The sequence below is a fragment of the Mya arenaria genome, chromosome 9 (genome assembly GCF_026914265.1).
Source record: "Mya arenaria isolate MELC-2E11 chromosome 9, ASM2691426v1".
NCBI lineage: Eukaryota > Metazoa > Mollusca > Bivalvia > Myida > Myidae > Mya > Mya arenaria.
Genome location: NC_069130.1, coordinates 37,063,755 through 37,089,799, shown reverse-complemented (window position 1 = coordinate 37,089,799; position 26,045 = coordinate 37,063,755). Strand labels below are relative to the sequence as shown.

The following is a 26,045-nucleotide window of genomic DNA, read 5'->3' as shown; positions in this document are numbered from 1 at the left end:
AATAATAGCAACAGACGAGACTTCCCCAAAACATTGAATAGAATAATAGCAACAGATGAGACTTCCCCAAAACATTGAATAGAATAATGGCAACAGACGAGACTTCCTCAAAACATTGACTAGAATAATAGCAACAGACGAGACTTCCCCAAAACATTGAATAGAATAATAGCAACAGACGAGACTTCCCCAAAACATTGAATAGAATAATAGCAACAGACGAGACTTCCCCAAAACATTGAATAGAATAATAGCAACAGACGAGACTTCCCCAAAATTAAGTCACAGTCGGCCGTATGAAAACTAAGCGGATCCCCACCTTAAAAGAAGGTCCAGATGTCAAAGAGATGCAGAAAATACATGTTTATCATGTATTTAGACATTCAGCTGATGATTTACCGGGGATTCTTCTCGAAAATGGTATATTGCAAATGGACAACACAACGTCCCATACTGCAGTGACGACACGTTAAGAGATCGGGGTCCTCGAATTCAAGACAATTTCCCACTTACAATATTTTCTAAATTTAACACCTTTTGAGGTTGCCATCTTCCGACAAGCATTTCCTAATTCAAAGGAATTCGATTTGATTTGCTGACATTCTCCTGCACGGCAAACATCACAAATTAACATAATGACTCTGGGTGATAAACAATTTGACAAACATGGGAACTTGCACGTAACAAGTGTTTGAAGTATTTGCTCTTTATGATATGACCATGATTACTGATATTTGAATCTGAAGGTGACTTTCAAGCCTATCTTACGGACGAGTGTGTTGTCCTAACAATCAGGTCATTTTAACTGTACGTGCAAACAAACATCAAGGTATTGAAGGAGAAAACAAATTATCAACTCTTTTTTATGTATATAGATGCAGTTTTAATGAAATACATCGCATCTTAGCGCAGTCGTTGGTCACTCGATTGATAAGTTCTAATACACTCTTTTTAAAGTACATGTGTTTATTATATTGAAATATAGAAATGCAGCAATGATTTATAAAATCTAAAAGTAAAGTGTAAAACGAACAAATATGAGAAGCACAATAGTCAGCTACATTGTAACTTAGATTTGCTTCACTCGATTGATCGATTATTTAGAATTATCGGAATATGATTTTATTTCACCATTCAAGCATCCAATTAGTGTCCTTGTACCTATGCCATACTTGTGACCAATGGAAATGGATGACACCCACAAAAATCCAAACTCTTTATCTATTCTTGTCTCTGCGCAAACTAAAATCACGAGTATTTTTATCTGGATTTGACAAGTTTGAACTGGATGTATTTCAAGAGATAAAGACTGTTCTGATTATGTTTGCACACACGCTATATTTCTCATATTCATTATTCATTTGGGCAGCCGATGCTAATGTTGGTAAGTTATATTTTTCTTTGTTTGCTAATGTTTAAATTCTCCTCAATTTGTTACTTTATTTTTACATTTACGCAAACAATATACTTTAATTGCAGAACCTTTGAGGATATGATTATTATACGTATCTTCCATGGCCGAGAGTATAAGATTATAAGTATCTTCCATGGCCAAGAGTGTAAGTGAAGTTCATCAGGACCCGAGCGTAGGGTGTTTTGCGGAAACGAGGTTTAGTTTACCGAGTGTCCGCAGAACACACTGCGCGAGGTGTTTGGTGAACCTATCTTGCATAGATGCCTTTTCTCCCACCTCAATTAAATAAAATCAATTAACAGTGTATATTTTCGTTTGAACTATTTTGTACGTAGTGAACATAAATGCGTATAGATATGTGATAATTCATGGTTGTCATGGATATGCGTGCAGTGACTCAGATTATGTTAACGTCAAATCGTTCTTCAAATAGTTCTGAGTAGAGTGCAGCATTATTTCTTGAATGGTGCCATTTGAAGCGAGAAATAATTAATAAGGATTCGAAATATTTCCACAAGACCAGTTTTCCATGTTACTACAGACGACGGTTAGTATATCATACAGTGTAAAGTGCATATTTATATATATATATAAAAAATATTTTTCAATATTTTTTCACATTTTCGGAATTAAAATTTTAAGTTCTGAATTATAAGATTTTTTTTTTATTTAAAAAAAAACGATTGAGTTTGAAAATCCGGCGCCAGTGGAGCGGGACTATTAATGGAGCCATTTGAAGTGAAAAACCATTAATGAGGATTTTTAATATTGCCCCATAATAATGTTTCAATGAGGCTACAGACGACGGTCTTCAAAAGGGAGGTTATTGTGTGATGGCAATAAAAAGGAGTTCCATACGGGTTCATGTTTTATCTTTGCCCGTGGGCAAGAATTAATTACTGGCATGGCTAAATTTTTGGATCTACATATCTGAGGTGGGAGAAAAGGACACCCTTATTTATACGTTCTGGAGCTCGCAAAGGTACGCCTTGGCCCTCTGGAGTATGCAAAGATTCGCCCGGGCATTCTAGGGTATATAAAAGCACGCCCGGGTACTCTATACACACTGGAGTATGCAAAGGTACGCCCGGGCACTCTGGAGTATGCAAAGGTATGCCCGGGCATTCTGGGGTATGCATAGGTACGCCCGGGCACTCCGGGGTATGCATAAGTACGTCCAGGCACACTGGAGTATGCAAAGGTACGCCCGGGCATACTGGAGTATGCATATGTACGCCCGGGCATACTGGGGTATGCATAGGTACGCCCGGGCAATCGGGAGTATGCAAAGGTACGCCCGGGCACTCTTGAGTATGTTAAGATACACCGGGCGTTCTTGAGTATGCATAGGTACGCCAGGGCATTCTGAGGTATGCATAGGTACGCCCGCTAGTACTGGAGTATGCAAGGTACGCCCGCGAAATCTGTAGAATGTATATGTACGCCCGGGCACTCTGGGGTATGCAAAGGTAAGCCCGAGCATTCTGGAGTATGCAAGGGTACGCCCGGGTACTCTGGAGTATGCATAGGTACGTCCGAGAACTCTGGAGTATGCATAGGTACGTCCGGGAACTCTGGAGTATGCATAGGTACGTCCGGTAACTCTGGAGTATGCATAGGTACGTCCAGGAACTCTGGAGAATGCATAGGTTTGCCCGGGCATTCTGTAATATGCATAGGTACGCCCGCTAGTACTGGAGTATGCAAAGGTACGCCCGCGAAATCTGTAGAATGTATATGTACGCCCGGGCACTCTGGGGTATGCAAAGGTACGCCCGGGCATTCTGGAGTATGCAAGGGTACGCCCGGGCACTCTGAAGAAAGCATTGATAGGCCTGGACACTCTGAAGTATGCAAAGATACGTCCGGTCATTTTGGAGTATGCATAGGTATGCCCGGGCCCTCTAGAGAATGCAATGATACGCCCGGGCATTATTGAGTACGCAAAGATACGCCCGGGCATTTTGGAGAATGCAATGATACACCTGGTACGCTTTGGCAATCTGGAGTATGCATAGGTACGCCCGGACACTCTGGAGTATGCTTAGGTTCAACCGGACGATCTGGAATATGCAAAGGTAAGCCCGGGCGCTCTGTAGTATGAAAAGGTATGTACGGGCGTACTGGAGTATGCATAGGTACGCCCCGGCACTTTGGAGTATGCAAGGGTACGCCCGGGCACTCTGGGGTATGCATAGGTACGTCCAGGCACTCTGGAGTATGCATAGGTATGTCCGGGCGTACAGGAGTATGCAAAAGTACGCTCGGGTACGTTTAAGAATGCATAGGTAAGTCCGGGCGTTCATAAGTATGCATAGATACGCCCAGATAATCTGGAGTATGCATAGGTACGACCGGGCGTTCTTGAGTGTGCATAGGTACTCCCGGGAATTCTGGAATATGCATAGGTTAACCCGGGCGTTCTGGTGTGTTCATAGGTACGCCAAGGCTTTCTGGTGTATGCACAGGTTCGCACTGTAGTAATGGAATATGCAAAGGCACGCTCGTGCACTATGGAATATGCATAGGTACGCCCAGTCACTCTGGAAAATGCAAAGATACCCCCTGGCGTTCTGTAGTATGCATTAGTCCACCCGGGCGTTCTGTAGTAAGAACAGTTATGCCCATGCGTACTGGAATATCCATATTACGCCCGGGTTCTCTGGAGTATGCATAGGTACGTCCGGGAACTCTGGAGTATGTATAGGTACGTCCGGGAACTCTGGAGTATGCATATGTACGTCCAGGAACTCTGGAGTATGCATAGGTTTGCCCGGGCATTCTGGAGTATGTATAGGTACGTCCGGGAACTCTGGAATATGCATAGGTACGCCCGGGCACTCTAGAGTATGCATAGGCTCGCGCAGTCACTCTGTAGTATGCATAGGTTCGCCCAGTCACTCTGGATATTGTATAGGTACGCCCTTGCGTTCTGGAGAATGGATAGATATTCTCAGGCGTTCTGGAATATGCAAAGGTACGCCCGGTCACTCTGTAATATGTATATGAACGCCTGGCTCGGTGGAGTATGCATAGGTACGTCCAGGCACTCTAGAGTATGCCCGGACGTACTGGAGTATGCAAAGGTACGCCTGTGTACTCTTGAGTATGTTTAGATACACCCGTTTGTTCTTGAGTATTCTAGAGGTACACCCGGGTAGTCTGGAGTATGCATAGGTACGCCCGGGCACTATGGGGGATGCATTTATTAGGCCAGGGCACTATGGGGTATGCATTGGTACGCCAGGGCACTATGGGGTATGCAAAGGTACACCCGGGCACTATGTGGGATGCATAGTTACGCCAGGGCACTATGGGGTATGCATTGGTACGCCAGGGCACTATGGGGTATGCAAAGGTACGTCCGGGCACTCTGGATTATAAATAGGTATGCCCGGGCATTCTGTAGTATGCATAGGTACGCCCGCTAGTACTGGCGTATGCAAACGTACGCCCACGAACTCTGTAGAATGTATATGTACGCCCGGTCACTCTGGAGTGTGCAAAGGTAAACCCGGGCACTCTAGAGAATGCAAAGATACGCCCGGGCTTTCTGGAGTTCGCAAAGGTACGCCAGGACATTCTGGAGAATGCAAAGATACGCCCTTGAATTCATGAGAATGCAAAGATACGCCCGGGCATTCTGGAGAATGCAAAGGTACGTTCAGGCATTCTGGAGTATTCAAGAGCACGAAGGGCACTCTGGAGTATGCAATGCAAAGGTACGCCCGGACACTCTGGAGTGTGCTTAGGTTCGACATGACGATCTAGAATACGCCCGGGCGCTCTTTAGTATGCATAGGTATGTACGGGCGTACTGGATTATGCATAGGTACGCCCCGAAACTGTGGAGTATACAAAGGTATGCCTGGGAACTCTGGAGAATGCAAAGGTACGCCAAAAACACTCTGGAGTATGCATAGGTACGTCCGGGCACTCTGGAGTATGCCAATGTACGTCCGGGCACTCCGGAATATATACATGTACGCCCTTTTATTCTGGGGTATGTAAAGGTACACCCGGGCACTTTGGAGTATGCAAATGTTCGTCCGGCGTTCAGGATTATTCATAGATGCGCCCAGGATTATGCATAGATACGCCCAGATACTCTGGAGTATGCATAGGTACGACCGGCCGTACTAGAGTATGCAAAGATACGTCTGCGTACTCTGTAGTATGCAAAGATAGGTCCGGGTATTCTAGAGTATCCATAGTCATGGTCGGGCTCTCCCGACCGGGGGTTCTGGTATATATGCATATATAAGCACGGGCGTTCTTGAGTGTGCATAGGTTTGACTGGTAGTTATGTTGTATGCATAAATTCGCACTGAGATTCTGAAGAATGAATAGGTACGCCCGGGCGTTTTGCAATATACTCAGCAACGCCCGGGCGTTCTGGTGCATGCAGACATACGCCTGGGCGTACTGGAGTATGTATAGATACACCCTGGTACTCTTGAGTATGCATAGATACGCCCGCGTATTCTGTAGTATACAAAAGTACGCCCTAGCGTATTGGAATATGAACAGGTACATCATGGGCACTCTGGAGTATGTAAAGGTATGCCCTGGCACTCTGGAGTATGCAAGGTACACTCGGGCACTCTGGAGTATGCATATGTACGTCCGACGTACTGGTGTATGCAAAGATACGCCTGCGTACTCTGTATTATGCAAAGGTTCGCCCGGGCTCTCTGAAGTATGAACAGGTACGTCCGGGCTCTGTGGCGTATGCCATGGTACGCCCGAACACTTTAAAGTATGCATAGGTACGCCCGGGCGTTCTGGTGTATGCATATGTACACCCAGGTACTGTGGAGTATTCATAGTTCGCCCGGGCACTCTTGAGTGAGCATAGGTACGCCCAGGCGCTTTTGTGTATGGATATGTACGCACGAGAACTCTGAAGTGTGCAAAGGTATGCCCGGGCAATCTGGAGTAGGCCGGGGCACTGTGAAGTATGCAAAGGAATCTCGGGGCGAACTGATATATGCAAAAGTACGCCCGGGGCACTCTGGAGTTTGCATTGATACATCCTGGCATTCTTGAGTATCCATTGGTACGCCCGGGCACTCTGGAGAATGCATTGGTATTTCCGGGCGTACTGGAGTATGCAAAGGTACGCCCGGGCGTACTGGGGTATGCAAAGGTACATTCGGGCACTCTAGATTATGCAAAGGTATATCCTTGCACTCTTGAGTATGCCTAGGTACGCCCAGGCACTTCGGAGTATGCATAGGTACGTCCGAGCGTACTGTAGTATGCATAGGTACGCTCGGGCGTTTTGAGCATTCATTGGTACGTCCGGGCGTTCTGTTATATGTATGGGTATACCCGGGCGCTCTGGAGTATGCATTGGTATGCCCGGGCACTCTGTGGTGTGCATATGTACACCTGGGCGTTCTGGAATATGCATGGGTACGCCTGTGCTCTCTGAAGTATGGATATGCAAGCCCGGGCGTTTTCGAGTATGCCTAGGGTACTCCCGGGTACTCTTGTGTATGCATAGGTACGCCCGGGTACTTTGAAGTATGCATAGATACGCCCGGCTACTCTGGAATATGCATAAGTACGCCTGGCTACTCTCGATTATACATAGGTACGCCCGGGCACTCTGATGTATGCATAGTTAAGTCCGGCCGTTCTGGAATAAGCATAGGTACGCCCGGGCGTTCTTGAGTATGCATTGGTACGCCCGGGCTCTTTGGAGAATGGATATATACGCCGGGCGTTCTCGCGTATTCATAGGGACGCAAGGGGCGATCCGGTGTGTACATGCGCTTTTACGGGCATTCTGGAGTGTGCATAGGTACGCTCGGGCGTTCTGGAGTGTGCATAGGTACGCCCGGGCGTTCCGGGGTGTGCATAGTAACCCCCGGGCAAACTTAAGTATGTCCGTAGAACGTTTGAACGTGAATTTAATTTTTGTCTTAAAATCAAATTTTGGCGTCTGTAAAATCATGTGTTTACTACATAATCCCAATTCATTGATCTGATTGGACAGATAAATAAGTAAATCCCTTAAGGGAGGCAAAAGCAAAAGCAGTTTAGGAACATATGCTAGACAGTGTTTGGTAACCAGTGTGGGGTATTAGGGCGGCGTATTTTTATTTCGTGTTGACATCCGGAACTCCTCGGCTATGTTTTCGTAAACAACCTGGACGGTTTACCAACTCAGAAATCCATATGTTTAGTCCGCTGCAAGTAGATCATTTCGTAATTTAATTTAGCAGTTAAACTTAATGACTAAACTCTAGAGAATACACTTCACTGGCAATCAATTTAAACAAAGAATAATAAATACAAGCTTAAACACTACATTTAATTAATGATAAAAAAAATGGAATAACTCTCTACTAATGTACCAGCAAACATCCGAGATGGTTTCGATAAAAAAGGCCGAAGTGCTCCGAATTTTTAAAAACGAAACAAGGGAAGTGGCAAAATTGATTTTACTTTAGTCCTCGCTATTCCCCGGACCTGGGGGCGTGGTTACAATTGACTGGTGCATAAGCTTTGTGAAAAATCATCCTGGTATCCCAGCGCATACTTATTTATAGGCTGTGAATCTGATAGTGATGGGCCGATGATCGATTATAATCGAAAATTAATCGGAAAGCTTCAAAATCGGCGATAATCGATTGTAAATTATCATAATCGATTATCGCGGAATATCAAACAAATTTATCAAGGGAGTTTACTCAGTATTCATTTACGATTTTTTATCTTGCCGACATTTCTGCTCATTTTTCTTTGGGTACAATACGTAAGAATGGCAGACGACAATGGTGATATGCTGTACAATTATCCGGGTGGAAAAGCAAAATCCAAAGTCAGGCTCTTTTTTTGCATTTAGAAAAATCAAACCAGGACCTCCAACCAAAAAAAACCTTGACATAAGCAAGGCGTATTGTTGCCTTTGCAAAAAGGCTTACGCAAAAAAGGTAACTAGATCACAGGTGATGAGTAGTCATTCTAAAATGCCGTCCAGGCTTTTTTTTTTTAATGATGGTTAGCCTGGACGTCGTTCCAGGCTAACCATCATTAAAAAAAAAAGCCTGGACGGCATTTTAGAATGACTAAGGTGATGAGCAAGAAGAGATGTAGAATGAACCCATATCTCATTGATCAGACAATATTTCTAAACAAACATTTACTGGTAGATTCATACTGGTGACTTTGAAATTTCTGATGTATACATTTCAGTTTAATGTTTTTCTTTTTAACTTTAATATATGGGTGCTTTTCAAAATAATGAGGCAAAAATGTGACATAGGGGTTGAAAATTCAAACCCAGATTTCATGATTGTCACCTATTTTACATGAAAGTAAATACTTCAAATTACATGGAAATAACTTTGGGAAAGTATCAGGAAATACAAATAAAAAAAATATTTTGACCTTAAATCCAAATATTGCAAACATTTCTAACAATATGGGTGATCTATAAAAGTGTCTTATGACAAGAACCTAGCATAAATCAGATGCTTTTTCTGAATTTTATAATCAGTAATTGGTACCTGTGTGTAGTCATGTGCATAATAATTCAGCTGTTTAAGAAAAATAAAAAAATCAACACATTTTGTCTAAATTTGAAACCAAAAGTAATTTGTTACCTCACAAAGTTTTTGCTGTAATTAAAACAAGAATCAAATAAGGGAAAGATCTACATTTACTTCACCTTATGCGTCTTTATAGACCACATACCAAATATCAAGAATGTATTGTAATTTACAATTGCCAAATTTTTCATTTCAAAATTGAACTATTTTTCGGTGCACAGGGGACACATATTGAAAGCCAATATAATATGCATTTATATTCACTTTTATGTTAATAAAAACATTATTTGTGATCAACTTAAGACATTTCTGTGTATATGTTAGAGTGTATTCCTCAAAATTTCTTCAGTATCACATTTTTCACAACAATTTCCTCAAAATTCAACAGCATGTAATGATGCAAATGGAAAATAGTGGCTAAGAGAACAACTTACAGCAAACAGTCACATATATAACATTTATTACTTCAAATTGAGTCCAAAAATAAGAAAATATCATCAATGGTAATATAAAGTACTAGAATTTATACATGTTAAGTTCTTTGTTATGTAATGGAAAGGGTGCACAGGGGACAAATCATAATGCAAGTAATATTTTTGATAATGTAATTATTTTTGTAACTGAACTGTTCCTGGTAAACATTTTTACAATAAGAAAAACTGTACTTTCAGTAAAGCTTGAAACAATACTGTAAATGTTTGAAAGATTACATTAGAGCCTACAAAACTAAATTTCTAATCAATGGATAAAATATGTTCACAGAGTGGAATAAAGTTTTTGGTCTCAATGCCCCTGTTACCATTAAACACTTTTGTGAACATGTCTAAATTAAAAGATGCCTCTTTGTCTTTGGGATCCTACTCAATAGAATAGCATCTGTTTTATTAGGCATTATTCAAGAATTAAATTCAAGAAAATTCCCAACTTGTGGTTTCCACAAGGATTTAAGTTCACCTGACTTTGACATGGTTTTACTTTTGTCCATTTTTAGGCGCTCAAATTGCCAAAGACTTTTCTTGCAACTCCACATATTCTTAGCATTACTTGTGTATACTAGCTGCCTTTTTAATTTTTTCCTGATTTAGTTGGTGTGCCTACTTTTTTAATGACTAGGACTGACAGACTTCACCAATTGTGTAATTTTCTACAACATGATGATGACTTATTTTAAGACCTTCACTTTGGTTTACCAGACGGTTAATTGTGGAGGCCCATGCCATGGAATCCCTTTGAAGGGGTTATGTTTTGCATGTTGTGCTTTTTCTGAACTGATGCTGCTTCAACTGTGTGTGTTGAGCAATACCTGGCAAATTCTGCTCTTTTTCTCTGAGTATCTTGATCTCTGTCATACATTTTCTGCAACTTTTGATCTTTCCTAAGTCATTCTCTGCGCTTCCTAGACTTCATTGTTTTAATGTTTTCAACAGTCTTTTCTTCATTTGTTTTCATATTTTCTATGTGATCTCTATGGAAAAGGAAGCTTAACTACAAGCTTTTCCATTAGGGTACTTATTTCCTGTACAAAATTATAATCTGGTATATGTGCTATCCATATAAAAAAGTCCCCTGTGCACTGAATTGAAGCATTTAATGCCTTGCACATATAAAAGCATTACATGAATAATTTCAATTTGATTCAATGTTATTTAGTTGTTATGATAAAATCAAAATAGAATATTTAAACAAAATATGTTATCTTAAGTGCCTCAATATTGAAACTGTATTTAAATTAATTTAATAAACCTTTAAAAGTAAACATTTAATGGCTTTATAATTAAATAATAAACAAACAGTATTTATAACACACTTACAATCAAGTTGCTAAACTATCAAGTGATGCCTAAATATAACATACACACTTCTCAGAGTGTGGAAATAGCACCATATTTGTCAGTTATGACATTTTATTGAACTGCTAAAACAGGGTGCACAGGGGACATTACTTTAAACCATGCAGATGCTTCACATCTCTGTATGTGAGAGGCTGAAAACTGTTTTTGCATTTGTTGTAACTTTCTTTTCTGGGAAATACAGCAAAATATCATTTTATTGAAGAAATCATAGAAATCTGACGACTAACAACCGAAAAGGTGCACAGGGGACATTTTGGAGTAATAAGACATGCATCTGAGTTACAGACAAAATAATATATATATGAAATAATAAAACTATGTCATTTATATAAAGCTGACAGGTTAAAATTATTAAAATAACATAGTAATTTAATATAAATAGTGCTTAAATGGAATGGTAGTGTTCTCAATGTGAATTGAATATTCTATCTTCTTTTTTAAATGAATGGGGTCCGCCATATGACATTAAAATTAGTTTAAGTTAATACATATTTTTTTATTTAAAGTATGTTTTTTAAAATGAGAAAGGGTTCAGTTACATAAAAAAACAATATCAAAATACTATATCATTCAGTTTCAAAAAAATAAAACACATTTGAATAAAGGTCTTCATGTAAAATGTCACACTTTTTTGGGTGCACAGGGGACAAATTTAGCAACATATTCTTACACAACTTTTTTGCTGATTGAGCCATCCATTTGAAACTCAACAATTTTCTTAACAAGATTGATTGGCCCATAATGTGTCTGAAAATACTTCCCAAATGTGAAAGGAATAAAAGTTAGGAGAGATAAAAGAAAAAGCCTCATTATTTTGAAAAGCACCCATATATTTTTTCTGTTTTATGTTTGTTAGTTCCCTGAAAAATAAAAATTTAAGTTCTATTCTTTGGTTTATACATTAAATTCAGCTTACAGAGCCTGAGAGGCGAAGTGATAACCATTACCTTCAAGTATGTCACAAGCAACCACTGCTCTATAATATCCGATTATAGCCGATGTCTAATCGGTTGATGGTCTCCGATTGTAACCGATAATCGATTGTAAAATTCAACCGATTGCCCATCACTAAATTAGTAACACATAATCATCAATTTGGTGTATGATTACATGGCTTTTTCTATAGTACCCAAGGGTCCAACTATCAGACCCATTCCCAAAGCAAAATATAAGGTATTTTTCCCAATCTTCAGAAAAAAATACCAATTAAAGATTTTTTGATTTTTTTTAGTCTTTTTATCTGTATTGGTTCATTTGCAACATCCTAATAAGTCATGTCATGTAAAGTTTTTTTGATAATAGATCTTGGAAATCATTGATTTTCCTATCACATTCAGAGGTCAGTATGAAATATTATCTGTCATGATTGATTGCAATAGATATTTACAACCCAAGGATTGATATTTCAGCCATTTTGGGTCTTTTAAAGGGAAAATAAACTAATATTAAATCATTTCCTAATTCTCAGGAGACTACACAGCTTTTTCTTTTAACTGTAAAATTTCCCAATTTCGGCATTTTCACGACGCAAAATTTCCCAAAATGTCCAGGGTCTTTTTCCCAAAATGGCCAGAGAAAGCCCTGGATTATTTAGATATTAACAGTCACTCTGTGAGCTAAAAGGCTGTACTGTACCTTATTTTTAACACAATCACATTAATTATTCTAACATGTCATGTAGATAAGTAAAGAGGGATTCTTTATTTCCTCCGATATGAAGACACATGACACATGATAATCAGAACATATACAAAGAAACATACAGTCTTATAGAATAAAACTTTACGTAAATGTTATACAACAAACATATAAATCAGGTAAGAAGGATAACTATAAATACAATGAATAATACTGTATTATAACAATGCATCTACACATATACTGAAAAAAAAGTGAATGAAGCATAGTTTTATAATTTCATTTACCTTATCTGCTGATACCTGATACTACTATATATTATAGGCTGAGGCCTGCAAGGGAGTCGAACCTCCTACCCATAGATTGATAGTTAAGTGCGGTACCACTAGACCACGGATCAGCATCAATTTAATCATTCTCGTTCACCTGAGTGATGATGCTATGGGTTCCATGGATTGGATTTATCACGAGACGGGTGAGATTGGTCTAGTGGTATAGGTGTCCGCCTCTCATCCAAGAGCTTTTGGGTCTGATCCCCATCAGGGTGAGAGTGGTCTAGCGGTATAGGTGTCCGCCTCTGACCCAAGCGGTTGTGGGTTTGATCCCCACCGGGGTGAGAGTGGTCTAGTGGTATAGGTGTCCGCCTCTCATCCAAGAGGTTCAATCCCCACCAGGGTGAGAGTGGTCTAGTAGTATAGGTGCCCGCCTCTCACCCTGAAGGGGTTCAATCCCCACCAGGGTGAGAGTGGTCTAGTGGTTTAGGTGTCCGCCTCTCACCCAAGGGGTTCAATCCCCACCAGGGTGAGAGTGGTCTGGTGGTTTAGGTGTCCGCCTCTCACCCAAGGGGTTCAATCCCCACCAGGGTGAGAGTGGTCTGGTGGTTTAGGTGTCCGCCTCTCACCCAAGGGGTTCAATCCCCACCAGGGTGAGAGTGGTCTGGTGGTTTAGGTGTCTGCCTCTCACCCAAGGGGTTCAATCCCCACCAGGGTGAGAGTGGTCTGGTGGTTTAGGTGCCCGCCTCTCACACCAAGGGGTTCAATCCCCACCAGGGTGAGAGTGGTCTGGTGGTTTAGGTGCCCGCCTCTCACCCAAGGGGTTCAATCCCCACCAGGGTGAGAGTGGTCTAGTGGTTTAGGTGCCCGCCTCTCACCCAAGGGGTTCAATCCCCACCAGGGTGAGAGTGGTCTAGTGGTTTAGGTGCCCGCCTCTCACCCAAGGGGTTCAATCCCCACCAGGGTGAGAGTGGTCTAGTGGTTTAGGTGCCCGCCTCTCACCCAAGGGGTTCAATCCCCACCAGGGTGAGAGTGGTCTAGTGGTTTAGGTGCCCGCCTCTCACCCAAGGGGTTCAATCCCCACCAGGGTGAGAGTGGTCTAGTGGTTTAGGTGCCCGCCTCTCACCCAAGGGGTTCAATCCCCACCAGGGTGAGAGTGGTTTAGGTTACCCGCCTCTCACCCAAGGGGTTCAATCCCCACCAGGGTGAGAGTGGTCTAGTGGTATAGGTGCCCGCCTCACACCCAAGGGGTTCAATCCCCACCAGGGTGAGAGTGGTCTAGTGGTTTAGGTGTCTGCCTGAGCTCATCCAAGGGGTTCAATCCCCACCAGGGTGAGAGTGGTCTAGTGGTATAGGTGCCCGTCTCTCACCCAAGGGGTTCAATCCTCACCAGGGTGAGAGTGGTCTAGTGGTTTAGGTGCCCGCCTCTCACCCAAGGGGTTCAATCCTCACCAGGGTGAGAGTGGTCTAGTGGTTTTGGTGTCTGCCTCTCACCCAAGATGTTGGGGTTTAATCCCCACCAGGGTGAGAGTGGTCTAGTGGTTTTGGTGTCCGCCTCTCACCCAAGAGGTTCAATCCCCACCAGGGTGAGAGTGGTCTAGTGGTTTAGGTGTCTGCCTCTTACCCAAGATGTTGGGGTTTGATCCCCATCAGGGTGAGAGTGGTCTAGTGGTTTAGGTGTCCGCCTCTCATCCAAGGAGTTCAATCCCCATCAGGGTGAGAGTGGTCCAGTGGTATAGGTGTCCGCCTCTCATCCAAGAGGTTTTGGGTTTGATCCCCATCAGGGTGAGAGTGGTCTAGTGGTTAAGGTGCCCGCCTCACCCAAGGGGTTCAATCCCCACCAGGGGTACTTTCTCATGGCCTCTCAAAATGGACACAGTACTGGTTTCTGCCCAGGAAATGACCCGGGAGTGATTCTATAAGCTTAACTTTCGTCACAATCGAGCTAAAATAAATTTGTATATACTCTGACTCATCGAACCTGCTATTGGAGGTCGAAATTATACAGTATTTTTAAAATCTGCAGTACATTCACTTAAGAAAATTAGCAGTCAGCTGTTATAGTGGCTGAACCAGTAGACAAAATATTCTCTCGAATACTAAGCTGTTTTAAAGCTGCACTCTCACAGATTGAACGTTTTGTCAACTTTTTATGCCCCCACAAAGTGGCGGCATATAGGGTTGCCCTTGTCCGTACGTACGTCTGTCTGTCTGTACGTACGTACGTCCCGAAGATTGTTTCCGATCTAATTCTTGAAAACCGTTTGTCCAATCCTCACCAAACTTTAAACACATGTTTGTGACCATAATATCTTGATCAAGTTCGATAGTCATGGAAATCGCTTTAGTCATTTAGGAGTTACGGCCCTTTTTTGCCAAAAATACTTCAAAAATATATGTTTCCAATCTAATTCTTGAAAAGTATGTGTCCAATCCTCACCAAACTTTACATACATGATTGTGACCATAATATCTTGATCAAGTTCGATAGCCATGGAAATCGCTTTTGTCATTTAGGAGTTACGGCCCTTTATTTGCAAAAAAAGACTTGAAAAATACGTCCCGAAGATTGTTTCCGATCTAATTCTTGAAAACTGTTTGTCCAATCCTCACCAAACTTTTAACACATGTTTGTGACCATAATACCTTGATCAAGTTCGATAGCCATGGAAATCGCTTTAATCATTTAGGAGTTAGGGCCCTTTATTTCCCAACAATACTTAAAATATATCTTATCCGATCTAATTTTTGAAAAGGATTTGCCCTTGTGCAGATTATCCTGAATAATCATTATGGCTTATTTTCTGTGACAAAAAATCGAAGTGGGGGCATCCGTGTCCTATGGACACATTTCTAGTTTATTCGTTGTCTTGAAATGAGCCAATATTTGCGAAAATGCATAAAAACCAGGTATATAAGACTGCTGACAAAAAAATAGATCATAGAATTTTATATTTAAGTTCAAAAAAATGATTTTTAATGCATTTTTCTTAAACTGTTAGTAACGGTTCATAAAACATTAATATAAAATTCTAGAATCTGATTTTTGTCAGCAATCTTAAATCATTGGTTTGCAGATATTTACGCAAAAAAAATGCTGTATCCAAGATAAAAAGTTGTAAAAATGGTAAATCTGTAAGAGTGCAGCTTTAAGGGTTATGTCAGTATGTATTTACCAAAATAAAGAGCTATGCGACTGCATCGCATTAAATTGATTATTTTGGTAAACAATATAATAACGGTGAACCATTACAAAGGTTATTACTTAAATACTTTTATGCTGTATATTATGTAATAATTTTAACCACAGGGGTTTCTCTCGAAAAAAATAATTCTTATATATATAAGAAACCCCTGTGATTTTAACCCCCTACCGATTTCACCGTAGGGGACATCCGTCCGAATATCACGCACATCATTTTATTTTATTGTTCGACAAATAGTGAAAATGTTACTTAGACTCGATCTTAACATATGTAACTAAAAAGTGTTTAAAAACTTGATATGTCGAACGCGCCAGACAAAAATGTGGTTGCCATGGCAACATAAAGAATCAATTTACTACACATGAAAAGGGTCCTATTATAACAGAAAAATGTCATTCTCTTAACTGGATCTTTGCCCTGTATAATGAAGTATTAAAACTTATTTCATGTAATGTAATATGCGGACAGAGGGAAATAGGGATATTATGCAAGCCAATAATATTTTTAATTTACATCGTGAAAAATGAGGTTGCTATTTCAACACTTTTTTAAAGCTGCACTCTCATAGATTGAACGTTTTGACAACTTTTAATTTTTTTATTGTTTTGGAACGAGCCAATTTATATGAAATGAATGGAAACCAGTGATATACGTCTACAACTGCTGACAAAAATCAGATCGCAAATTTTCATAGTTTAGTTAAAAAACTGACGTTTTATGCGTTTTTCTTAAACCGTTAGTAACTCTTTTAGCCATAAAATATCAATTTTTGATGGAAATATGAAAATCTGCATTCTGATCTTTTGTCAGCAGTCTTATACCACTAGTTTGCAGATATGTATGCAAAAAAATGGCTCATTCCAAGACAATAATAAATAAGTTGGCAAACAGTAACTTTGTGATAGTGCAGCTCTTATTTTAATGCTAGTAATTTCAATTTGTTTAAGAATCCAAAGGGGACTTTTGTAATGTAAGTAATACTCAGTGACTTGTTTCTTTTACCAGGTATTAAATAAGATCTAATGGCAAAACAATGGCCTCTTATAGACAATTATTAAAGGAGAAGGAAGCCCAGAACTGGGTAAAGGCCGCCCTCGCCCTCAACATCACCAAAGACGGATTAAAAGATTTTCTGGAGGACGTGCTGACATGCGTTCACCAGGACATCTATAGCACCGTTAGAACATCCAAGGGTCTTCCATCCGGGGCAGCATGTGCACATTGTTTCACAGAAAACGTGTTGAAATGCACCACTCCTAAGATATGCACAACAACTAAAAACTGCAAATTTCATAACGGTCCTTCAAAACAGTATGTTCCTTGTCCAGTCGGGATTTGTGAATGCGTCCGTGATGAAATAGTCAAACATCACAGGTTTTCGGGACCATCATGGAAGAATACGAACGCCGACAAATGGAGCACCATTCCGTGGGAGATAGGCAAGTGTTTCCTGCCTCCTGATGGCTACAAGACCGTGCCCTCCATCAAAGACAGTGACTTTAACGGAGTGATCAGCGTCATGATGAATTGCAAGGATTTCCAGAACAAACTGTCGTTTAACGTTGCGACACGGCACAATTTATTAACAGAGGTAAACATATTAATCACACTATGATCATATTATACGATTCCGTTGACTTTTTAAAGCTGCACTCTCACAGATTGACAGTTTTGACGTTTATTATATTTTTATCTCAAATTCAGCTGATTTCGCACATCAATACATTTAATTCAGTCATATAAGACAACTTACTTAAGAACTGCCGAGAAACTCATTTTTTACTAATGCTTTTTTCCATACAACATCTCACTGTATTATCATTATATCACTGGTTTCCAGACACTAACGCAAACATTGGCTTATTCCCAGACAAAATATAAAAAATGTTGTTTTAACGGTCAATTTGTGAGAATGCCGCTTTAAAGAATGTGCATTATTAATGCAGATTTTTTAGTATTATATATATATATATATATATGTATGTATAAGTTCCCATGTATACTCATTTAAAACCATGGCAACCATTACAAATACACTATATAATTGATAATTTTGTACATTTGCGACTTATGACATAAACCACGGAGTCTTAACGTGCATGTACACGTTTCTTCATATTGAATGCATTTCGATTTGGGCCATGTTCACCACAACTACAAGCTATGTTAGACAATACTTATTTCAAACATTACATTTAAGGTTCGAGACATTGGTCGACGCGTACGCCACTCCAATGACCAGAGGGTCATGGACAAAGAACTAGTGGACTTCCTGTTCAAGCTCCGCACCCTGCTGGAGGATAAAACTGAACTAGCAAACCGACCCAAGGCGCAACACGCCGTGGAACAGCTTAAGGAGGTACGAATTAAATGCAGTTAAAGAGTTAAATGATAGATGACAAAACTGAACTAGCATACCGACTCAAGGCATAGCACGCCGTGGAACAGATTAAACAGGTATGACTTTGCATGATTGATGACACAACTGAACTAGCATACCGACTCAAGGCATAGCACGCCGTGGAACAGCTTAAGAAGGTACGAATTTACATGATAGCGGACTAAACAGATTATACAGGTATGACTTTACAAGAAAGATGACACAATTGAACTAGCATACCGTCCCTAGGCACGACACGCCGTGGAACAGACTAAACAGGTATGGCTTTACAAGATAGATGACGCAACTGAACTAGCATACCGACCCAAGGCACGACACGCCGTGGAACAGATTAAACAGGTATGACTTTACAAGAGAGATGACAAAATTGAACTAGCATACCGACCCAAGGCACGACACGCCGTGGAACAGATTAAACAGGTATGACTTTAAAAGAGAGAGATGACAAAATTGAACTAGCATACCGGCCCTAGGCACGACATGCCGTGGAACTTATACAGGTTTGACTGTACGCGATAGATGACACAGCTGAACTAGCATACCGATGCAAGGCACCACACTCCGTGGAACAGATTTTAAAAACAGGTGTGACTTTACATGATAGATGACACAGCTGAACTAGCATACCGATGTAATTCACAACACGCCATAGAACAGGTATGAGAAAGGGTATGAGTTAACGTTTACTTTTATTGTATTAAATTCAGTCGACACATGTAGAAATACATATTAACTTGCTGGAAGAGTACTTTTAAATTATAACATGTGTACTATTTTTTGTGTAGTTCAGGCATGATTATTAAAAATAATTTTATTATGCACGGTGAAACTTCGCAGACGACTTGACTGCCAACTTCTGCGCATGTGTGCACCCGGAATTGACTTATTATGTTATGGGACACAATTAAACTAGCATACCCTAAGCTCAAAAAACCGTAGAAGTGCTTCACCAGGTATGAACTCGAGAGTGTGAGGCCGTGAAACAGCTGATAAAAGGTATGATTGCAGTGTCCTTTTTTGTATCAGATTCGATAAACTCGTGCAAAGATATGTGTGTACTCTTGTGTAAGAGGAGCGATTGCGAATTATATCGAGTGGACTACCTTTTGTGCGGATCAGGTATGCGTATATTGAATACAATTTAGAATAGTATGGTTTGACCTCGTCACCGGACTTAAGACCCTACGTGACCTTGTACCTTATCAGATCAACAGACATTAGTGTAGGTGGGGGCCCCTATTCGACCTTGCACTTAATTATATCAACGGACTTTACTGTTGGTGGGGTCACTATTTGATCCACTTAATTAGATCACCGGACTTAAGTGTAGGTAATTAAGGGCCTTATTTGATCCACTTAATTAGATCACCGGACTTTAGTGAAGGAGGGGTCATTATTTTACCTTGCACAATTAAACCAACGGACTTTAGTGAAGGTTGGGTCCCTATTTGACCATGCACCTAATTAGATTACCGGACTTTAGTGTAGATGGGGTCATTATTTTACCTTGCACAATTAAACCAACGGACTTTAGTGAAGGTTGGGCCATTATTTGACCTTGCACCTAATTAGATCACCGGACTTTATTGAAGGCGGGGTCCCTATTTGACTCTCCACTTAATTAGATCAACAAACTTTAGTGTAGGTCGGGGCCCTATTTGATCCACCTAATTAGATCACCGGACTTTAGTGTAGGTGGGGCCCCTATTTGACCATGTACCTGATTAAATCTCCGGACGTTAGTGCAGGTGGGGTCCCTATTTCACATTGCACCTAATTAGATCACCGGAAGTTAGTGTATTATTATGGGGGTCCCTATTTGACCTTACATCTAATCAGATTACCGGACGTTTGTGTTTGTGGGGGTCCCTATTTGACCTTGCACCTAAATAGATCACCGAACTTTAGTGTAGTTGGGGGTCTCTATTTGACCGTGCACCTCATTAGATCACCGGACTTTCGTGAAGGTGAGGGTCTCTATTTGACTGTGCACCTAAAATGGTCACCGAACTTCAGAGTAGGTTGGGGCCCCTATTTGACCTTGCACCTAAAAAAATCACTGAACTTTAGTGTAGGTGGAGTCCCTGTTTGACCGTGCACCTAATAAGATCACCGGACTTTAGTGTAGGTGGGATACCTTTTTGACTTTGCACTTAATTGAATCACCAATTAATTGACCATGTACCTAATTACTAGTAGATCACCGGAATTTAGTGATGGTCGGGGACCCTATTTGACCTTGCATCTAATTAGATCAACGGTCTTAAGTGTAGGTGGGAGTCCCTATTTGACCTTATTAGAAGCGAGGCCAAACCAAGGTTGCTTACCGATGAGTCACGAACCCTCCCACGTCTTAAACGTACTAAAGCGAAATTTTTAAGTCGTGGCATCAACATACAAGTCATTGGAACGAGTAATTTAGTCGTGATCACGAGATAAAAATAGTTTTATTTGCACATGTCATCTCTATGACATAGTACATAGGAAACTAATATAGTCAAATTATTTTCCGTTAAAATTCTGTATGTATATTATTTTATAACATAGTCTTTGAATTATGGGATGCTTTATGTCTTGATCTGTTTTGTTGACAGCTGGAAACAGACGATTTCAAGATCATTGCTGAGAAAGAAGGGGAGATATTGAAGGAAGGTAAGAGACGCTTTTTGATCAAAGTGATGTATATGAATATTGATGAAACAGTGTGTAGAGTAGCTAGCTTGGGTCTGCTTATGAGAAGTAGGGTGTTGGTCGCTGTGAATGAAAGATAGTGTTGAAACTTTGTATGTACTCATACATCTTCAAACTCATACCACCACTTCAATTCTGCTGCCTATCTTGTTACCAAGCGTCTTGTGGTAATGCTGCTTCTTATCTTCTGTACTAAGCATCTTGTGATAATGCTGCTTCTTATCTTCTGTACCAAGCGTCTTGTAATAATGCTGCTTCTTATCTTCTGTACCAAGCGTCTTGTGATAATGCTGCTTCTTATCTTCTGTACCAAGCGTCTTGTGATAATGCTGCTTCTTATCTTCTGTACCAAGCGTCTTGTGATAATGCTGCTTCTTATCTTCTGTACCAAGCGTCTGGTGATAATGCTGCTTCTTATCTTCTGTACCAAGCGTCTCGTGATAATGCTGCTACTTATATTCTGTACTAAGCGTCTCGTGATAATTCTGCTTCTTATATTCTGTTCCAAGTGTCTTGTGATAATCTAGCACACCGAAAAGGTATTTTTGGTGATTTCAGCCATGCTGGAAAATTCCATCTGGCACCCCCATGCCAGAAGAGTCACGCGCTCTGACATACTACTTTCAATTTCTTTTATAATACACTTCATATTTAATCATAATTATGATTTAACAATATATGAGTTGTTCCATCATCATTGACTTTATGCACCTGTCAAATGTAACCACGGCCCCTCCAGGTCCGGGGAAGAGCTGGGACTTTGACTTTCGGTCTAGCCAAGACAGGGTAAAACCCCGTCCTGCGGGGACGAACTGATGGTCAAATCCCCGCCAAATGCTCCCGCGCCCCAGAGACCATAAGTTAGGCACATTCCCCGCTATATTTGGCGCGAATTATACATACAAAACCACCGCATTCACTCGGCACTTCGGGGCCACCAGGATGGTAAAAACACGGCCCAATTCACCGGCTATCCCCGGTATACCCCCGGGCCTTGGGGGCCGGGGTTACAATTGACTGGTGCATTAAAATAATATATCTTAAAACAAAACAAAAAAAAACTTTGAAGACGTGATACTGTAGGAACTTCTTGGCGAATGACGTAATAAAAACACTGCGCGTCATGACGTCATTATCGCACGCGCTTTTTGGTGAAATGTACAAAAATACGCCTTTTTATGTCTTTTCTTCATAAAAGAATGTAATTAACGGTATGCTAGGAATCCGTGCCGGATAGAAAAATCCGACCCTCGGGCACGCTGCGTAGACGATAACTTGGCAAGCCTCGTTACCTGGCAACGCACGTGCCCTCGGGTCGGATTTTACAATCCGGAAAATGAAGTGTTCACCAAGTGTTTTGTGATAATGCATACGTGTATGTTCGTAACTTTTTTATTTTTAATGTTTTATTTTTCCCATTACTACAGGACTACGACTACGTTTGGCAAACCATTACCGAACCACTTTGGCCGACATGCCGATATCTCCCATTCTTGGAGATAAGAACGCCAAACTCAACAAATTCTACGTGTTACCGAAAATTGTGGAGAAAGATCATAGAAAAATCGGCAAAATTGATAAGGAAGAAAGCGGACAAAATGTTGTAAAATTTTCAGATGTTTTCTTAAAAGAAGATCAGTTGCTCAGAAACGTTTTCCTTGTTGGAGAACCGGGCAATGGCAAATCCACATTCTCCGTAATGTGTGCCCTGGAATGGACTCACCAGTATTTACCAGCGGAGGAAAACGTCGGTATTAAAACAAGCTTTGCCGACCCAGAATTCTTCAAAGAGTTTGCATTTTTGTTTCGTGTCACCCTACGAGATTCAGGTAAAACGTGTGATCTAGCACAAATGATCAAGGATCAACTTATACGTAAAATCTATCACGAGAAGGATGCCGATGATGGCTTCCGGCTATTGCAGACGATGCTGGAAAGTGAAAAATGTTTAATCATAGCTGACGGCCTCGACGAATGGACCCATCCGGAAAACGTAAACTGTACCTGCAACACTGAGGAAAAAGTCACCCCTTTCCGAAATTCGGCCAACAAGGCCACACTCCTCACGACAACGCGTCCCTGGCGACTGTCACAGTTTAGAGTGCAGGATTCAAAGATCGACAAATATCTTGAAATAGAAGGAGCTGCAGACACAAGGCAACTCGTGGAAAATATCCTCACCATCCTTAATGAGGGAAATGAGGATGAACGGACACCAGAGGCTTTCATGAACATGGTGTGGGAGAAGGGTCTTAAAGGATTATTGTCAGCACCTATCAGTATCACCCAGCTCGTGTGCCTGTGGTTCGAGGGCAAATCGTTAACCGATTCAAAGTGTGACATTTATGCTGGCGTGATAAACATGCTATCATGTAGACTTAGTGATATGCAAAGCGGGCATAACATTCCGGAAATTGAACTGCCATCTGTATTAAACGAACATGAATGCTTCGTGCAAAATCCCATGGTTTACCTCGCGCTGGCAAAGTTAGCATACACAACTTTGTATTCAGAGTGCAGAGATTCGTCTGTTGTATTCAGCAACAAAACAGTCAACGCTTTGTTAAGCAGGGAGCAGGTTGAATTTGCATTGAAGTCAGGCTTACTCACGGAGAAGAAATCCAACTCATTGATCAAGAGATCATCTCACTTTTCATTCTTTCATAAAACACTTCAAGAGTTTTTAGCCGCTCTTCATTTATGTTTAAATGAAAACGACTTCAGTCAGCTATCAAGCAAGTACGAACAAGATAATAAGGAAAATATCTTGGGAGATGTTTCTCAGACATTTATTTTCATATGTGGAATGAAGCCCGCGCTCGGTGTACAAATGTCTTCATGGATCAATAGTTCTAGACCACCATACCAACCATCAATCGACTATACAGAGGCTAGACTACTTCAGGACCTGATTCTCTCCGGGCACCGTGAAGCCAGGGCGAACAACTATGGTGACATACCGCTCTATCTCGCACACTTCTGGATTGATAGTAACGAGGATGTCGTAGTGTTAAAAAAGCTGATGATGATAAACAAGGAACGTATTCAGTCACTAGACATCAATGAATACAATGATCAAATTAATGGGGAAGAGCTGCAGGAGGTGATCACATCCTCCTCCGACTCCCTCAAAGCAGTGAGACTGGATTTCCGTGATGGGCAGTATGACCTGTCCCAGTGTCACAGGCTGGAATATCTGCATATACGGGGAGACAATACAACACGTGTGCAGGTTGATCCAACAAATATTACAACATGTGGCTTACAGTATGTATCATCGAATGTTGAAATGTACATATTTAGATTATTTAAACACGATCAAAGGTGGAGTAAACTACAACGTGTTATGTTACAGAGCGTTAAGAATGTCCAGTTACTTGTGGATACACTACCAAGTCTCCCTCAGTTACAACGCCTTGTCATAGGGGCTACAGATCTAGGTGAGCTCCACCTCCTCCCTCCAGCCTCCATCACCGATATTACACTATGGTATGTGACAATGACAGCGGAGGCGGTGCGGAGTCTGATAGAGACGATGAAGAACATACCACACACCATTACATGCGGCATGCTGACCTGCAGGGTGAAACCTGCCAGTGAGATGGAAGACATCCGAGAACATATGGACAGTTCGCCGTCATTCAAGGTTCTCCAGTTTCACGATTGGAGTGGAGAGCTTAATTTCAAATTCACCAAAATGTGAACAATAAGTTAAATGTTAGCATCGATTATGGGAATTCATATTTGATGAAAAACAGTGAAACAATCAATGGGGAAGTGTCATTCTATTTATAGAAATGTATGTTACTTTTTCCAGGAACTAATTATTATCACCACTTTCTATGTGTATTCAGTTAATTTGATTTATGTTGTGTATTTACTTGCATCCAAAAATAGATTTAACTGTACACAGCAATGTCGTTGTGGCAGACGTTATTAAACATATCTGATGGGGATGAAAACTTTCTTTTTTAATTATAACACAACAGTCCGTAATCAACACGTGCAATAGTCGGTTTAACTTGGACATTTTTTAAAAGAATCTCTTAATAAAGCAACTCATTTCCTAGTTTAATGTGATATCATTTGATAAATGTTACGTATTTACTTCGCTTATGGATTATGAATTAAGGGGGAATATTTAGTTTTTTCTTTATTTACAATGGCATCCTTGCTCAGCTGTATTTCATATTCTGTATTAGAGGAGTATACCAATAACACGTTGACTTTTTATGTTTATAATCGATTACATAAATTAAACATTATTATGAAATCTACAAAATGATATTATGTATCAACAAATGCTACAAAAGAAATAACCAAACATTGAGTAGATTTAGTTACCAAAATTATAGCTAGAATATATAATTGCCTATTATTTAACATATCACACAATTTGATTATAATTGAAGAATATATGATTAAACGTTGAAAGTATTATTTGATTTGTATTTAATACAATGAGGCTGAGGATGTGTTAGAATGATGATGATGATTGTGGTGATGGCGGTGGTGGTAACGATTACGATGATGATGACGGTGGTGGTTGTGGTGGTTAATACGATAAGGATGAAAATGTGTTAGAATGATGAGTATACGTATGATGATGTTGACTACAACCACGACGCCGACGACGATGATGATGAAGTTGGTGATGATGATGATGATGATGATTGTGGTGGTTGTGGTTGAGACGACGTCGATGATGATGGCGGTAGCCGTGGTAACGACGGCGACAATGATGATGATGATGGTGATGGTTGTGGTGGTTAATACGATGAATATGAAAATGTGTTAGAATGATGAGTATAAGTATTATAATGATGACAACAACCACGACGTCGATGATGATGATGATGATGGTGGTGGTGGTGGTTTAGCTTGAGACGATGAATATGATGGTGGAAGCCATGGTAACGACGGCGATGGTGATGATGATGATGATGATGATGATGATGATAAAGTGTACTTAATATATTGAGTGGGTTTATTCGCAGTCCAGGAGGAA

At 40.7% G+C, this 26,045-nt stretch overlaps 1 protein-coding gene across 1 annotated transcript; it reads left to right on the top strand.

The window, feature by feature from the left end:
* Positions 1-1,297: 1,297 nt before the first annotated feature.
* On the top strand, positions 1,298-25,466 carry LOC128245978 (uncharacterized). Its single transcript, XM_052964193.1, has 6 exons — positions 1,298-1,384; positions 16,951-17,536; positions 18,146-18,304; positions 18,575-18,685; positions 20,941-20,998; positions 22,465-25,466. Exons 2-6 carry the CDS (start codon positions 16,979-16,981, stop codon positions 24,738-24,740), a joined length of 3,162 nt encoding a protein of 1,053 aa, XP_052820153.1. The 5' UTR covers positions 1,298-1,384; positions 16,951-16,978; the 3' UTR covers positions 24,741-25,466.
* Positions 25,467-26,045: the final 579 nt, after the last annotated feature.

Excerpts from the sequence above, each read along its gene's own strand:
- LOC128245978 (XM_052964193.1), top strand. The coding sequence starts at position 16,979 with ATGGCCTCTTATAGACAATTATTAAAGGAGAAGGAAGCCCAGAACTGG. Across the intron at positions 18,305-18,574 it reads CCGTGGAACAGCTTAAGGAG|GCACGACACGCCGTGGAACA; the intron begins GTACGAATTAAA and ends TACCGTCCCTAG. Across the intron at positions 18,686-20,940 it reads CCGTGGAACAGATTAAACAG|CTGGAAACAGACGATTTCAA; the intron begins GTATGACTTTAC and ends TTTTGTTGACAG.